Source organism: Porites lutea, chromosome 12, assembly GCF_958299795.1.
Source record: "Porites lutea chromosome 12, jaPorLute2.1, whole genome shotgun sequence".
Taxonomy (NCBI): Eukaryota; Metazoa; Cnidaria; class Anthozoa; order Scleractinia; family Poritidae; genus Porites; species Porites lutea.
In genome coordinates this window covers 21,009,948-21,025,871 of record NC_133212.1, presented here as the reverse complement: position 1 = coordinate 21,025,871, position 15,924 = coordinate 21,009,948, and the positions used below count along the sequence as shown (strand labels likewise).

At 41.0% G+C, this 15,924-nt stretch overlaps 1 protein-coding gene across 1 annotated transcript; it reads right to left on the bottom strand.

The window, feature by feature from the left end:
• Positions 1 to 842: 842 nt before the first annotated feature.
• Positions 843 to 15,503, bottom strand: LOC140953861 (CUB and sushi domain-containing protein 1-like). Its single transcript, XM_073403239.1, has 15 exons — positions 15,396 to 15,503; positions 12,754 to 12,948; positions 12,575 to 12,712; positions 11,116 to 11,871; positions 10,704 to 11,000; positions 9,949 to 10,332; positions 8,074 to 8,829; positions 7,337 to 7,582; positions 6,580 to 6,963; positions 5,440 to 5,946; positions 4,153 to 4,336; positions 3,562 to 3,685; positions 3,075 to 3,121; positions 1,635 to 1,676; positions 843 to 1,249 (listed from the first exon to the last, which is right to left on the bottom strand). The coding sequence occupies exons 1-15, from the start codon at positions 15,451 to 15,453 to the stop codon at positions 1,141 to 1,143; spliced, it is 4,227 nt and encodes a 1,408-aa protein (XP_073259340.1). The 5' UTR covers positions 15,454 to 15,503; the 3' UTR covers positions 843 to 1,140.
• Positions 15,504 to 15,924: the final 421 nt, after the last annotated feature.

Below are 15,924 nucleotides of genomic sequence, written 5' to 3'. Positions count from 1 at the left end.
ATGAAGGTGGGAATTCCCAGACTCGTGGCCAGTCTCTTCTCTGTATTCGCTTTGCAGACTGTGTACCTTCTTCCCAAGCACCTTTGCGCGAGTCAATTTTTCTTTTGCATATTGGCGAATAAGTACGAGTCTGGGAAATTCCAGTACAATTATGAATAGCAATACTTTCGGTTCACGGTTTGGGTAAATGGTTCGCAAAGTTCAGGACTGTAAATTTCGTCCCGGAATTGGAATCGCGTTTACCATTTGTACAAATCAGTTTCATTTACCGCAAAACGGCCGCGAAGGCCTGAAACTGGTATTAACTATGACTTTGAAGAAATGGATAACGAGTTTCCGATTGGAATATTCCCTCCGGAAAAACAGGACTACCTTTTCAGATGTTCCGTTGCTCCCAGAAATTCACCGTTGGGAACCGGATTTCCCGGAATATTTTTGTAAATGGTAAACAACCGTTTGCGTCCCGGCCTCTGACTGGTTTTGGGATTTTTTCAATGTTACAAGAGTTACCGTTTCGAAGCCAAAAAAGGAGGGGGATCATTGCGTATAGGTGTGCTGCATTCAGCTGTGCATTCTTAGACAATTGTCTGAGAATACTTGCCTTGTTTATGTAAATCAACGCGTCGACCTTGCGATTTTTCACAATTTTCGTCCGCAACTCACATTCGACTTAATCATTAATAACAACAACAACAACAGCAAATGACAACAACATCAACAACAATTTCAACAACAAAACGGTGAAAAATCGCAAATGAGCGCGAAAAATGGTCATTCTTGCAAAAAACCGCATTCAATTGAACGTGTCACTGTATTTCTTTAGTTATCACAGTTTTATTTTTTTCGTTTACTTCATACACTGATATCGATTTGTCTTGTACATCAGCTGTCTTATTTCAATGCTTCGTTCTGGGAATTTCTTTCTTTCGACGTCAGTTACACGCATGGCCAATATTTTCGTCTCTCGACTAAGAAAAAAAGAGAGACTGCTCGTAGTCTAAGCGATAAGTCCTGCGAAGAAGATACTCCAGCAGTCCACATGAAACTCAACAAGAGAATAGTACGTTGCTAAGAACTTTAACGGAGGCATCACTAGGTCAGCAGAACGAGCTCGTGCAGGTCATAGTATTTTATAATTATCTAAGCTGTACTCTCATAAAGAGGATTAGAGCTTTCATGATTCATCTCTGCCACAAATTCATTCTGCTTTGTTGCTTCGTTGTCACTGTAAACATTGTCTCCTTCCTCGCTGTTTTATGAACAAAGAAACAAGGTATATTGGTCAGTTCAAAGTAAACTTGCAGCGGTATCCTTTACGAATAACGAAAATAACACCACCATTGTGTGTGGTATAGCATGGTTCGAGTTTCCACACTCTATTAAAGTGTTACGGCTACTGACTAGTACTTTCCTGTGGTGGCTGTTTATTGTTCTATACAAGGTGGTTCTACTGATTTATAGTCTATGGACGAAATGCTAAGCGTGATCATTCGGTTGAAAGCTGCCGAGTAATTCGAGAGTAATACTTTCCTGTGGTGGTGTGGTGTGTACAAGGTGGTTCTTTTAAGTTTGCTGTTTTGAGTCTGAAGTCAGAACTTTCATTTGAAACACGCCGCGTTCTGCGTATCTCTTACCTGGCAAAATAACATGGATTCACCATGGACAAGGGCAGTTCACTGCAAATCAACAAAACGTTAAGAATGTTTAAGTAAAAACTAACATGTTCTCTATTTCATAGATTTCTCTTAGCATTGTTGTCGTAATGAAAATTAACCTCCCGCAAGAACAAGGTCTTTGGAATACAAAAGTAGTTTTAGGAGTAAATGTAAATTAGGAATAAATGTAAAAGTACCTAAAATAGCACCTAACTTACTTAAATTTATTCATATTTTTAAGGCACTGTGAATTTTTTTTATACCTTTCAACAAATTCACTCGCATGCCTCGTTGACAAGTGACTGCCAATGGCTGATTAAGGCTTGGCACATACTTTACCTGATAGCTTTTCAAGCCGCCACAAATTGCTACCCGGTATGGTATGAACCCTGTGGGGGGGGGGGGGGGGGGAAAGAGTCCCGGGCGGTACATACCCACCAAAAAAATTCCCAAGTGCTCCCCCCCCCCGGGGGTATGAACACCTATCCGCACCTATCCGACATGTGACATTCCGCTTAAGAGATCAGCGCGGCGCAGCTTCACTGCGTCACAGAAATCGCGCCGCTACAACCGTTCTTGCGTGTGAACAGATGCCCTATCCAGTATGATTTTCCTGGCGGCGCAAAAGCTATCTGGTATACTGTGAACCGGGGGGGTACTTTAGGTATTTCTGGGTGGGGATGTGCCACTGGTACCCTGGAACCCTTGACCTATACTAGAGCTAGTTCAGCTGAATTTTGCTACCCTATACTAGAGTAAACTCCCCAAATCCCCCTATCCTAGAGTAGCAGTTTCCCTGGTCTAGATGACATCTTCAACCAGGAGCCTATCAAATTTGATGGGCTCCTGCTTCAACCAACTGATCAGTTTCCTGAAAAATGATACCCTATTCTGGACCGAAACGGTCTGTATATACCCTATCCTAGAGTAAACTGCTTGAAAACCATACCCTTCACAGCGGCACATACCCATATAGCCCATATATGGCAGTATCCCCCCCCCGGGACTGTGAACTAGCCTGCGTAGCAAGCGTTTCCGTTTGGTTTCGGAGCAAAGAAAGACCGAGGAACGAGATTCTCGGTTTTGGCCGCGCGAGAAATGAAACAAGAACCAAAAAATGAAAGTGGGGGGAGGGGGAGGGGAAGGAAGGAAACCCCTCCACGCTCTTTTACTTGCGCCATTTTTCGCGCGAACTTTGACTCTCGTTCCTCGTTCTTTGCTCCTAAACCGCACGGAAACGCTTGCTACGCAGGCTAACTGTGAACATAACCTAAGTGAACATACGGCGTTATCCAAATTTGAATAATCCCCCAAGGAATTGCTTTCCGCGCCTCTTTTGTCCTGTTTTATCAGAATTTTGAGGAACGTTTGACAAACTGGTCTTCCTTATTTTACTTTCAATATGCTAAATGTACATACTTCATATGGAAGATTTCTTTGGGTTCATCGGCATTTTCATTCATCTTCTTCCTACAGGTATTTTTAAAGATAAGAAACGTGAGACGTTGTTTTCAGCATTTAGACAATGTAAGACATTTCTCTCTGTAAAAAAAAAAAAAAAAAACGAACTAGGTGTAGAATGTAAATTAATTCAATATAGATATATTCTGTGGTAAAGACAGCGATAATTTGGTTCAACGTTCAAGAGATCCGAAATTATCGATTCAAATCAATTATGCTAGCATGTATCATAGTCTGCTACACAGCCGTTTTTAGTGTCGTCACGCAACGCTCCTGCCCACGAGGAGCGTTCCGTGACGACATATCAACGCTTTTCATGTTCCGTTATTATATTCCTCTTTTTTCCTTTGGTTTAATTTTTTTCCTTTTATTGCTACTATTAGCACTTTTCCTGAGCGTCATGAGATTTTGCGAGACACGTATTTCCAGTATCAAAGTGATCAACTTGCCTTTTGTAATAAAAGAATCCGGCAGCAAGCAAGACTGCTAATAGGACTAAAAACACCAAGGGAACAACGACAGCAGCCACATTAATACCTGCAAATAACAGACAAATCAATTTAGGAATTCTCCCAGTACACACCTTCAAACTCAAGATTTGGCGTCTGTTATTGGCTACTTAAGGATGCGTGTGGACTGGGTCGCAACCTCTTAACAACCAATCAAAGAAGCAATAGCCCCAAAACGTGCCTGACAGGACATAAACACTTCGCAAAACTGTTCCCGTAGTCGTAGCCGTAGGAAGAATCGGTATATCTTAAGCTCTCTACTGTTGTTGTTCTTTCATTCGCTATATTTCATTTCACATTCCATAAAAACTGGTTTTATCATCGCGCCCTTCAGATCGGAAAATGCGTCTGCGGAATGTGGTCATAACGGGGTGGACGTACGGCAGGGCGATCGTAGTGCCTGGTACCATGGGCTATTCCCTAGATTTAGCTCACCATACGGCCCCGATCGTTGTTAAAGGATTTTCTATGTTGGTGATTGTACTGTGATGAATCGTGGTGCCCAATTTAATTGCATTATTTATCACTTATTCGCTATATTGTATGCATTGCTTTTTTTGCGAGGGCCTCCTCTTGACTCTATCTGCCTCCCTCCCTCCTTTGGTGGCTCTGTTGATTCTAATGGCTCTGTTGGTTCCTCTGTTGTTGACTCAGTGTGAATTGTCGTCATCAGTTCAGATTCAGTGTAAGATGATGTCAAAAATGGTAGCTCTGTGGAAAAAGGCGAAACCACAGGCAACCGTGACGATAAGACTAAAAGAGATGGTGTCGGGGTTAGTTGCTGACTTCTTAGACTGAAGGCGTCAATAGTTGTCGAAGATCGGTCGACTTAAACGAATGAGCATAATCAACTTGGCGTGAACAAATACGTGCTAGAACCAGCTAATCAATGGTAAGCAGAGGCGTAGCCAGCTTCAGGGGCGGATCAAGGATCTTTTTTAGGAGGGGGTGCACTCGTCTCTTGCTCTACTTCAACACCAATAAACCAGATAGTTTTTTTTTGCAGAATACCAGTTGTATTAGAAAACCGCAGGTCATCTCAGGGGGGGGGGGGGGGGAAGGGGGGTGCGCACCCCCTGCACCCTCCCCCTAGATCCGCCCCTGAGCTTTTCGACTAGTTGTAGGCCTGGCCGACTTTCATATCCTGAAAATTGCACGCATGACTAGTATACACTGATCTCACTAACACTTTGAGCTCTTGAGCTTTTTAGCTCACCCCAACAACGCATAATTTATTACAAGAGGTAGAGTGATCAAACGGCCAAAAGTTTGTAGGCCCGGGCCTACAGGTCTATGGGCTGGCTACGCCCTTGGGAGGAAGAATAAATAAACTTACACAGGTGAAGCTTAGATTTGCAACATTTCAGCACTATTTTTGCAGTAAGGTCAGGTGTGGCTTCGAGTACTGCCTGTTGCGCGGAGAAAGACACAAGAGGCGCTCGTTGCCAGAGTTTTTTATGTCGCAAGTAGCCTTTGAAGGTCCCACAAGAGGGAGCATGGCCAAAAAAAAAGACTTACTTAGAAGAGAACTAACTTTAGGTCACTTTTTACTTTTCACTCAATTTTCCATTTCACTTGGAAAATTGTCCCGCCATCCCTGGACTGCCGATCCCTGGACTACCGGGTAAAAGTGTTGTGAGATAGGAACCAAGGTAAATTTTTAAAATGGCGGGGCGATTAAAAGCGAAAATATAGGTGAATTTTCGTGCCCTTTTCTGTTTCGATTACTAATAAATGATGGTCAAATAGTGGTTTTAACGAAAATTAGGGATTGATTAAAGTAGTATAGGAAAGAAGTCGCTTTGCCAATTTACCTGATCTCGTCATAGAAGGTATCACTGCCCTCCTTGTGAAAGTTGACAACGTGGTCACTGGAAATGAATATGGCGTTGCAAGATGGCCACTGTTTCCCGACCGTGTCAGTTTTGCAGTTTGTGTGGTTTGGTTGGCAACAGTGATACAGCTGTAACTCGAACAGTTTGTAGCATTGTACAACGCACTGAAGCCGGTGAAAGAGATATTCATATCAGATTTGAATATTAAAAACATGCTGTTTGACGACGAGTAGATCCCTTCTTTGGGTGGACGATGACCCCCAGAGAAAACTCCCAACACCTTCCCAGTGACATTTTTTCCATCGTACACATACAGAACGTCCGTGTTATTTTCGTTTTGCAAACTGAAGTCTGTGAACGTTAAGTGGATCTGTTGGGCTGGGCTGACTGTGATCGTCCAGGAGCAGTACTGTCCATTCGGGTATTTGTTTGGATAGTTTGGAAACTGGAAGGTGCCGTTCAATCCCGTTAGCGTTTCGTTGCACCCTGGAAAAAAGTCACAAACCTGTGGCGTAAATGTTAGAAGGGCCTCTTTATTTTCAATAACCATTGTAGCACATCAAATACAATTAAGATTCCTTTTCTCCACTTCTCTTAAGTAAGGAACGTGCTGTAACTTTCTTACAGTACTTTTTCTCTTGATTGTAACGAGCAAAGCTTGCGGTTGTGGTTCTGAACTTTTCGCAAGAGGTCAGAGAGGAACAAGCTCAAATAAGCATGTTTTAAAGGAGCTGGTGTTTGTCCAAATGGTAAACTTTCCTCTGTAGCTGAGATGTTGGCTTTGAAAAGATAAATGACGTTCAGTTATTGATATGGAATCGCGCAAGAAGCAAACCATAGAGAAAAGCGGAGAAAGGCTTCGTTAAGTTTAAATAGCTGACTGCAAAGGCAAACATTATCTCTACCTCTTTCCCAGGGTCTGCCCCTCGAGCTCCGGAGGCCGAGTAAAAGAAAACCCTGGGAACAAGGTTGACACTATCTAGGCTAGATTTAGCAGTTATGTAATCTAAGAATCGTACTTCAAATATGCTGGCTAATTGACATTCTGAATTGTAAGATGGACCTTTGTGTAAGGTTTTTTGAGAGAATATAATGCGTTCAACATTTCAAATTGCTTACCTTGATAATAACAGTAATGAATTTTGTGATTATCAATTCCAGCACCATGAGGATGTGACCCTCCTTGGTCGTCTGCGTTACCAGAATCTTCATTATCAAACCGTATCCACTCCACACTTACCACCGCCCATCTCACCTGCTGGCATTCAGCGGAATTATAAGCCAGAAGGAAGAATGGCTTGAGGGTGGGGAGAGAGATGGGATTGTTTTTATCTCCATCTGTTCTACAACAGAATTCAATCTTTGTGTTGTGATCGTATACGCCATCAGGAAGTGTCCCGGTTTGATTGTTTTTGTTGTTATTGTCTTCATCGTCCCATTTGATATATCCTGATGTGAGATAGATTGGACAGGAATCCCCTTTCTTGTAAATGCAGTATTTACCTGAATATTCCATGCAAAAGAAAGGTATTAATACTCTTAAGCGTTTTATTGGATAATTTTAGTGCGCTGCCTTACTTGTTAGGGGTCCCGAAGTCAATTCATCATTTTCGAATAGACCATAATGCACCTTTTTTACTCCCCGTTCCCAAATTTCAGTTTTTCCTGGGTATTTTAGTAGTCCAAAGAGAAATCGAAGACAATGGTTATGTAAACTTTTGGAGAGTAAACAAGGTACATTATGGTCTTTGTGAAAATCATGAATTGCCGGTGGTGTTTTGCAAAGTAGCTTTAACGTAAATGAAGCACAGATGGAGACAGGGGATCTAAAATGAGCGCAAGGTCTGCGTTCTTTTACGGTGAACTAATTTTGTACCTGGAGGCCATGAGCCTCGTGTCATATCAGTTGATGTGTCTGTTTTCATGCAGAAAGAGCGGATAATGCCCCTTTTGCTGTCCACAGTTGCGTCAAGATGAAATTGCGGTGATTTATGGTTGTTAGGATTGCTATCTTCGGTATCCTGGTATCTCCTCCCAATAAGCCAATGAAATCCATTAGCACCTGGACACCCGGATGCAGCTTTGGGTATCCCGTATGAACCGGCTGGCCAATGGGTGGATCCTAAAAAGCAAGTAAGTGAGAGATTAACCGGAAGTGAATTTCGAATTGTCATTCCTTTGGCATTATTAAAAATTAATTTAACACGCATGACATTAATTTTATCAACGGTTATGAAGTACGAAGTAATACTTAAATTATCCTAAAAGCAGCCTCGTCCTTAAGCGTTCTTTATTGCACCGTTGTCCGTGCGAAATCTGGGAAAGGATGGATCTTTTTCACAGCTCACGGTATGACCAAGCCGAGAACCGTGGGTCTAAGGAATAGGTTGTCCTAAAAGCACTTACGTCAATCATTCGATAAGCAGTAGGACCGATGAGCTTTTTGAAAATTCAGAGGTTCTTGAGGAAACCCGAGTGTTTGAGAACTCCAAGGTTTTCTTATAACGAGAGTGAAGTTAAGCAAAGGGGACGTTAGCCCAGGATTTATTTATTCATTTTTTTTGCATTTGTGTTTTGCCTTTCGTTAGTTAACAACATAAAATAGCTTCATACCTGATACAAACACCGGTCTTGTTACAGAAGACGAAGATGCCAGTTGTATTTTAGATGATGTGGGTACCAGATCTGTTGATATTGACGTAGCGATTACTTTTCTGGTGGAAGAGACAACAAATGGTCGTGCTTTTGATGTCATCATCATCACCGACTTTCCACCAGAAAACCCTGTCGATATTTTGGTAACAGATAATGACGCCACCATCAGAACTCCTTTGGATGTCGAAATTTTGTTCGACGTCATTGGAGAATCGATTTTCTGTGATGTCGTGATAAGTCTTCTTATGGAAGATTTTTTTGTCAGTTTTGTGTCAACTGAGAACATTGTCGTTCCGAAAGAATATGGCATAATGAGAGACGGTGTTAATTTTGAAGTTTGAGAGGATGGTTTGCAGTGATTACCTAAACAGTCCACGGCTTTGTACAAGGCACTAAAGCCGGTGTAAGAGATATTCTTATCTGATTTGAATATTAAAAACATTTGGTTCGACGAGGAGTTGATTCCTTCTATTGGGGGAGTGTGGTTTCCATAAAACACTCCTAGCACCTCCCCTGTGGAATTTTCTCCATCATACACATACAAAGCGTCCGTGTTATTTTCGTTTTGCAGATTAAAGGCTATGAACGTTAAGTGGATTTGTTGGGCTGAGCTGACTGTGATCCTCCAGGAGCAAAACTGTCCGTCTGGGTATTTGTTGGGATAGTTCGGGGAATGGAAGGTGCCTTTTAATCCAGTTAGAGTTTCGTTGCATCCTGGAGAAAAAAAGATAAAAAAATACTGGTTTGCGGTTGCGTTGCGTTCTGATCCCTACATCTAAATCTTTAGTCTAACCCATCGCTTTCCACTTCGGTTGTTCATTTTTCTTTCTCTTAGAAAAATAATATCCAATGTAATATCCTTTGTTCATGAAGAACAAAGTTTCGACGAGCAAAGCTTGAACTATTGTAGTGGACCAATGAGGAAGATCGTAACGATGAGAGTCGGAATTTGATGTTTTAAAAGAGGCTATGAGAAAAAGTTCACATTACAAGAGTTTTTTTCTGTTTACATTGGTTTCAACTTAGCCAAGCTTCAACGAACATTATCTTTCTAAAAAACGATGAAGTCGCAACAGTTTTAAGTCTTTTAAGCGTAAACAAGGAGTTGCTAAACTCCAAACGTTGATTAACATTAGTCAAATTAAGTAATGATCCGGATAAGGCGGATAGCAATTTCTTTTGTTATGCGGCAACGGTGCTTTCCTCACATAGGAATGTTCTCATTTTTACACAGAGAATGCATAAACCTACGTGAAGGCCGTTTACGCAATAAAATGCATTTACACTCCACTTTGAAAGGGTGTTTTTTTGTGTTAAAAGATTTTGACCAATCACAAGAGTTGAAAACAATAGCCAAGAAAAGTTTACAATTTTACATGTTCCCCACATAGGATTTCTTTGTTATTGAAACTGAGACCAGATTTTGTTATATGGAAGATGGTTGGAAAGTAAGGATGGATATATGTAAGGCTTTATGAAGTTTTGTTAACTTTTGCTGTTTAAGCCAATCAGAAGTAAGTACAGACAATAGAAAAGTCAGCACTTTTTTTGCATTCCAACATGTTCGTTGCCGTCCTTGCTATCGTTCTTATCAGGACCGTTTCTTAAATGCAATTGTCATCCTAATCAAATCTCTGAAGGTTATGTAGCCAAAGAATTTAAAGCCCCGTGAGCGAATCGATTGCTATTAAAAGGAGCCCTTCATTGAATAGGACAGATGAAGACATACTGTATTCAGCATGGACAGATTCAGTATTGGACAATATTGGAGAGTACTGGATTCAGTATTGGACAGATGAAGACGTAGTGCATTCAGTACTTTAATTCACTTACCCTGATAGTAACAGTAATGAATTTTGTGATTATCAATTCCAGCACCATGAGGATGTGACCCTCCTTGGTCGTCTGCGTTACTAGAATCTTCATTATCAAACCGTATCCACTCCACACTGACTACCGCCCATTTCACCTGCTGGCATTCAGCGGAATCATAAGCTAGCAGGAAAAATGGCTTGAGGGTGGGGAGAGCGATGGGATTGTTTTTATCTCCATCTGTTCTACAACAAAATTCAATCTTAGTGTTGCGGTCGTATACGCCATCAGGAAGTGTCCCGGTTTTGTTTTTTTTGTTGTTATTGTCCTCATCGTCCCATCTGATGTATCCTGATGTGAGATTGATTGGACAGGAACCCCCTTTCTTGTAAATGCAGTATTTACCTGAATATTCCATGCAAAAGAAAGGTATTAATACTCTTTAGCGTTTTATTGGATACTTTTAGTGCGCTGCCTTACTTGTTAGGGGTCCCGAAGTCAATTCATCATTTTCGATGAAAAAAGGCACTTTGTCTACCCCTGGTTCCCAAATTTCAGTTTTTCCTTGGTATTTCAGTAGTCCAATGAGAAATCGAAGACAATGGTTATGTAAAATTTTGGAGGGTAAACAAGGTGCAATACGGTCTTTGTGAAAATCATGAATTCCCAGGTGTGTTTTGTAAAGTAGCTTTAACGAAAAAGGAAGCAGGGATAGAGACAGGGGGTCTAAAATGAGCGCAACGGCCGCGCTCCTTTACGGTGAACTAACTTTGTACCTGGAGGCCATGAGCCTCGTGTCATATCAGTTGATGTGTCTGTTTTCATGCAGAAAGAGCGGATAATGCCCCTTTTGCTGTCCACAGTTGCGTCAAGATGGAATTGCGGTGATTTATGGTTGTTAGGATTGCTATCTTCGGTATCCTGATATCTCCTCCCAATGAGCCACTGAAATCCATTAGCACCTGGACACCCGGATGCAGCTTTGGGTATCCCATATGAACCGGCTGGCCAATGGGTGGATCCTAAAAAGGCAAGTAAATGAGAGGCAAACCGGAAGTGAACTCCGAGGATTTCTTATAATGACAGTGAAGTTAAGCAAAGGGGACGTTAGCCCAGGATTTATTTATTCATTTTTCTTGCATCTGTGTTTTGCCTTTCGTTAGTTAACAGCATTAAATAGCTTCATACCTGATGTAAGCACCGGTCTTGTTACAGAAGACGAAGATGCCAGTTGTATTTTAGATGATGTGGGTACCAGCTCTGTTGATATTGACGTAACGATTGGTTTTCTGCTGGAAGAGACAACAAATGGTCTTGCTTTTGTTGTTGTCATCACCGACTTTCCAGGAGCAGAAAACCCCGTCGACATTTTGGTAACAGGTAATGACGCCACCATCAGAACTCCTTTGGATGTCGAAATTTTGTTCGACGTCATTGGAGAATCGATTTTCTGTGATGTCGTGATAAGTCTTCTTATGGAAGAGTTTCTTGTTAGCTTTGTGTCAGATGAGAACATCGTCGTTCCGAAAGAATATGGCATAATGAGAGACGGTGTTAATTTTGAAGTTTGAGAGGATGGGTTGCAGTGATTACCTAAACAATCCACAGCTTTGTACAAGGCACTGAAGCCGGTGTAAGAGATATTCTTATCTGATTTGAATATTAAAAACATTTGGTTCGACGAGGAGTTAATTCCTCCTAACGGGGGAGTGTGACTGCCATAAAATACTCCTAGCACCTCCCCTGTGGAATTTTCTCCATCATACAGATATAATGCGTCCGTGTTATTTTCGTTTTGCAGATTAAAGGCTGTGAAAGTTAAATGGATTTGTTGGGCTGGACTGACTGTGATCCTCCAGGAGCAGTACTGTCCATCTGGGTATCTGTTTGGATAGTTCGGTGAGTGGAAAGTGCCGTTCAATTCAGTCAGAGTTTCGTTGCAGACTGGAAAATAAGGATCACAAAATACTTGGCTTGTGGTTGAGTTGCCTTCGGACGACGTCCCTGTATCTAAATCTAGTTTTTTTCCTGATTTCCTTCTTTTAAGAAAAAAAATTCCGGTGTAAAACTCTTTGTTCGTGACTAAAAAAGTAGTTATTGTTTAATCTGCACTAATAAATGCGTTCTTAACAATGAAAGTCGAACTTTAATGTTTTGAAGAAACTAGAAGTAATCATTTTACCAGAGTTTTCTTTCTTTTCTTTAAGTTTAAGTTGTTTATGTTGTTTTCGATTATCCATGGTTCATACATTATTTTCTTTAAAAAGAATAGAGCCATAACAGTTTTAAGGGGAAATAAGAGTTTTTACATTTCAAAAGTAGGTTTAAATGATCTCAGGGGATTTTGCCCCTTTGTCTCTTTATAAATCATGTGTAGATATGCACCGGTGGAAGACGAAATTTGAATGAAGAGTTCTCAAGAGTACTATCACATGACCTACACTGGGAAATCAAAACACACAACTGAAGCCAAAGAGGTCTATTGCCATTCTAATCAAATCTCTAGCGGTTCCAGCTTATTTAAAATGAAGGTTATGTAACCTAAGAATCATAAGCCCATGTGAGCAAATCGTTCTACACTAAGAAAAACCCTTGACTGAGTAGGACAGATGATGAAATATTCGATTCAGTACTTCAATTTTCTTACCCTGATAATAACAGTAATGAATTTTGTGATTATCAATTCCAGCACCATGTGGATGCGACCCTCCTTGGTCGTCTGCGTTACCAGTATCTTCATTATCAAACCGTATCCACTCCACACTGACTATCGCCCATTTCACCCCCAGCCTCGTGTCGTGTCAGTTGATGTGTCTGTTTTCATGCAGAAAGAGCGGATAATGCCCCTTTTGCTGTCCACAGTTGCGTCAAGATGGAATTGCGGTGATTTATGGTTGTTTGGATTGTCATCTTCTGTATCCTGGTATCTCCTCCCAATGAGCCAATGAAATCCTTTTGCATCAGGACACCCGGATGCAGCTTTTGGTATCCCGTATGTGCCGGCTGGCCAATAGACGGACCCTGAAAAGAAACAATCAGAGTAAAACACTATGGCCTAGGCCCGGCCATCGCCGAACCAAACTTGGAAAGTTAAGGCCCGGTTCAGACGCCGAACTTTTCATAAGCCGAACCTAATTCGAATTAAGGCCACCCAAATTATTAAGACCGGCCGATCATTTCGGTCTAACTGCTTACAAAATACATTATAATAATTAATGCATTAGGTTCGGTACATGAAAAGTTCGGCGTCTGTATCAAAGCCGTTCCAAAGTCGTTCCAAAGGCGAAATTCTCGGCCGGGCTAGGCGAAAAGAACGGCTGAGCCGTTCCAAATTGAAACAGGCGTTCCTAATTGATTCAGACGCCGAAATTTTCATGTACTTAATTCCGGCAAAGTATTAGGTTCGCCTCATGAAAAATTCGGCTTCTGAACCGGGTCTAACTTAACGAAAAGTTCGACGTCTTGCTCAGTTAAGTCAGGGGCACCCAACGTCGATTTTCGGAAAATATCTGTTCGGAAGACGATTTAAAATCTAGAATTTTCGGAACATTTGTTGTAAAATTTCTTCCTTGCCTGCCTCTCCTAGGATTTTCGATCATCGAAAAAATTGTACAATTGCCCGTTTTTAACGGGTTTTCACCTTAAAAAGGTCGCCTAGACTTTTCGGGAGCCTTTTTTCTGGCTGAAATTTTCGAAAAGGTAAGTTTTGATCCCTATGATTTTCGGATCACTGGACTTTCAGCTAGGAAATCCGAACAGATGAAAAATTTTTAGGGGATAAAAATATGCCTATATCTACCATTTAAATACTAAAATACGTTCAACAATGCTATGTTTAAGTGGTTTTGAACTATATTCTCGTTGGGTGCCCTTGTTAAGTTCGTCTGAATGAGTTTGGATCGTCCTATACGAAGTTCTATCCGTCTGCTTCAGAGCGGTAAAACTTCTGTAGATCGTCTCCCCGGCCGGGACAAACGTCGATCTTGACATGCGACGAACTAAACCGAAATTAAAAAATTGTATGATAATGATTGTGTATTTAGTCTCGTTCTGCTAAAATTGGTTTTTGGTCTGATTCGGTTGATTGGTTCGACGCGCCACAAGTTCGACGTTTGACCCAATAGACGATCTTAACTTAATTTAGGTCAACCCAAATTAGAGTTTGGTTCGTCTTATGAAAAGTTCGACGTTTGGCCTAGGTCTATCTTAGTTAAAAAATATATATACATTGATTTTAACCCCAATTATTGTTGACATTGTTCTCCATTCAGTTTTAATTGAGTTCACCACTAAGTCACTTAACGTAAGGTACCCGAAACTGTTGACCAGTTCGATTCAGCGACGTTTTTCGTGTAAAAGAGCTTTTCAAATTTCTTAACTCTTTTTGATATTGGGGCGAGACGATTTGAGGTTGTGAACACCTTGCATTAACCCGGCTTTCATTGCTAATAGTGACGAAAGACAAAATTTACCAAAATAAAGTTATTTCTTTTGTTCTCGAAACGTTGAAGCCAGTTGACTTAAATTTGTTGAACTCGCATTGAGAAGACGATGATGTTTCTTGGAAAAATGTTGCTGCCGGGGTGACGAGTTTTGTCCCATCATGACCTTATTTTAGCCTCTCTTAACATTCGTGTAATGTTCAGAAAGAGGATTTTGTACATGTAGTGGTTCGAAAGAGCAGTGTAGAAAGGACTGTAAAAGGAAGAACTATCAAGAAATTTATGGCTCAGTTTGTGGTGTCAGTTGATTTCTATAAACCCCAGCAGTCTTCTAACCCCCGGGGTCGTTGTAATTAATGCGCAAGTCGCTTTGGCCTCAGTTAAAGATCGATAGCTACTGTTCAGGAATGTCAGCGTGACGCTATTCGAATTATCCATAAACCTTGGCAAAATATTAAATATTGACAAGCTCGTGATACATCGAACCTTGCCAAAAATCCGGAAAAAATTATCTCAATATTTGAAATCCCGGTAGGTTTTTTTCACCCCAGTCCGGTACTCTATAGTAACCGTGATAACCTAAAAATCTAACACCATACCGGCATACGGAAACTGTGGCCGTAGACTTCTAAGATTACGTATTATATAGTACGTGAGCGTTCCGGGATATTAAAATGTATGAACAGCTATATAAGTTTGCATTCCAATAAGACTCGTAGTATAAGATTCATTCAATGCGAGTAGCAGAAGTCTGAGAGGTAAAGATCGATGTTCTTGATTGATTAGATCAAGTATTTATCATGAATTTCGGTGATTTTCGCAGTTGCTTTTTGTCGGTTGTGTTCATTAATTTCAGTCATCGGATCTCTTTACATTTCTCCACTCGCAATTTGCAGTTCAAGTGTATGTGCATGATCCAACTTATTCAAACGCTTTACAACTCTCCTGGCACGAACTATAAAAATCGAGCTAAAAAGGCAGATCTTTTTCATATTGGACGTCTCTAAGGTATACATATATCCATACCTGTGGTGTGCAAGAAATATGTAAGTGTCAGAAGACGCAAAATTCTCCAGGAAACCATATCCGCTGCACTAAAAGCAGCGATGAGATATTAAAATGACGAAGCTTCTAATCGTCTTAGGTACAAAAGCCTGTTTCAGGGTCTATAAATAACACGTCATCGTCTACGTGATGCGGAAATACAAGTCAACTGCACTGAGTGGAATGCACTTAACAGACCGTTGTTGTGGGGCTCACAAATGAGAAGCTGTGCCTAGTGTATGTAATGATTCAATGAATCAACAACGTTCCTTATGTAAACTAATAAGATAGTCTCAAGAAAGTAGACATTGTTCTGCGCTATGGAATGCCCATTTAAAGATCATGGGAGGGAGGGTGGGGCCGGGGGTCGCACTCTACGTATCCTCATCCAATCTTTTATGTTCCTGAAATGCTAATTGTCTGTGATTAAACGTCATTGGTAAAAACAACTGGAAAGTAAGGGTGGAAAGGGATGGAACAACGTTCTGAAGAATACGTGTTACGAAAATAG

Coding starts and splice junctions, on each gene's coding strand:
- LOC140953861 (XM_073403239.1), bottom strand. CDS start 15,453: ATGGTTTCCTGGAGAATTTTGCGTCTTCTGACACTTACATATTTCTTG. Junction 6,964..7,336: donor ACGAGGCTCATGGCCTCCAG/GTACAAAATTAG, acceptor TGGAATATTCAG/GTAAATACTGCATTTACAAG. Junction 3,686..4,152: donor GCATACAATATAGCGAATAA/GTGATAAATAAT, acceptor GTGTACTGGGAG/AATTCCTAAATTGATTTGTC.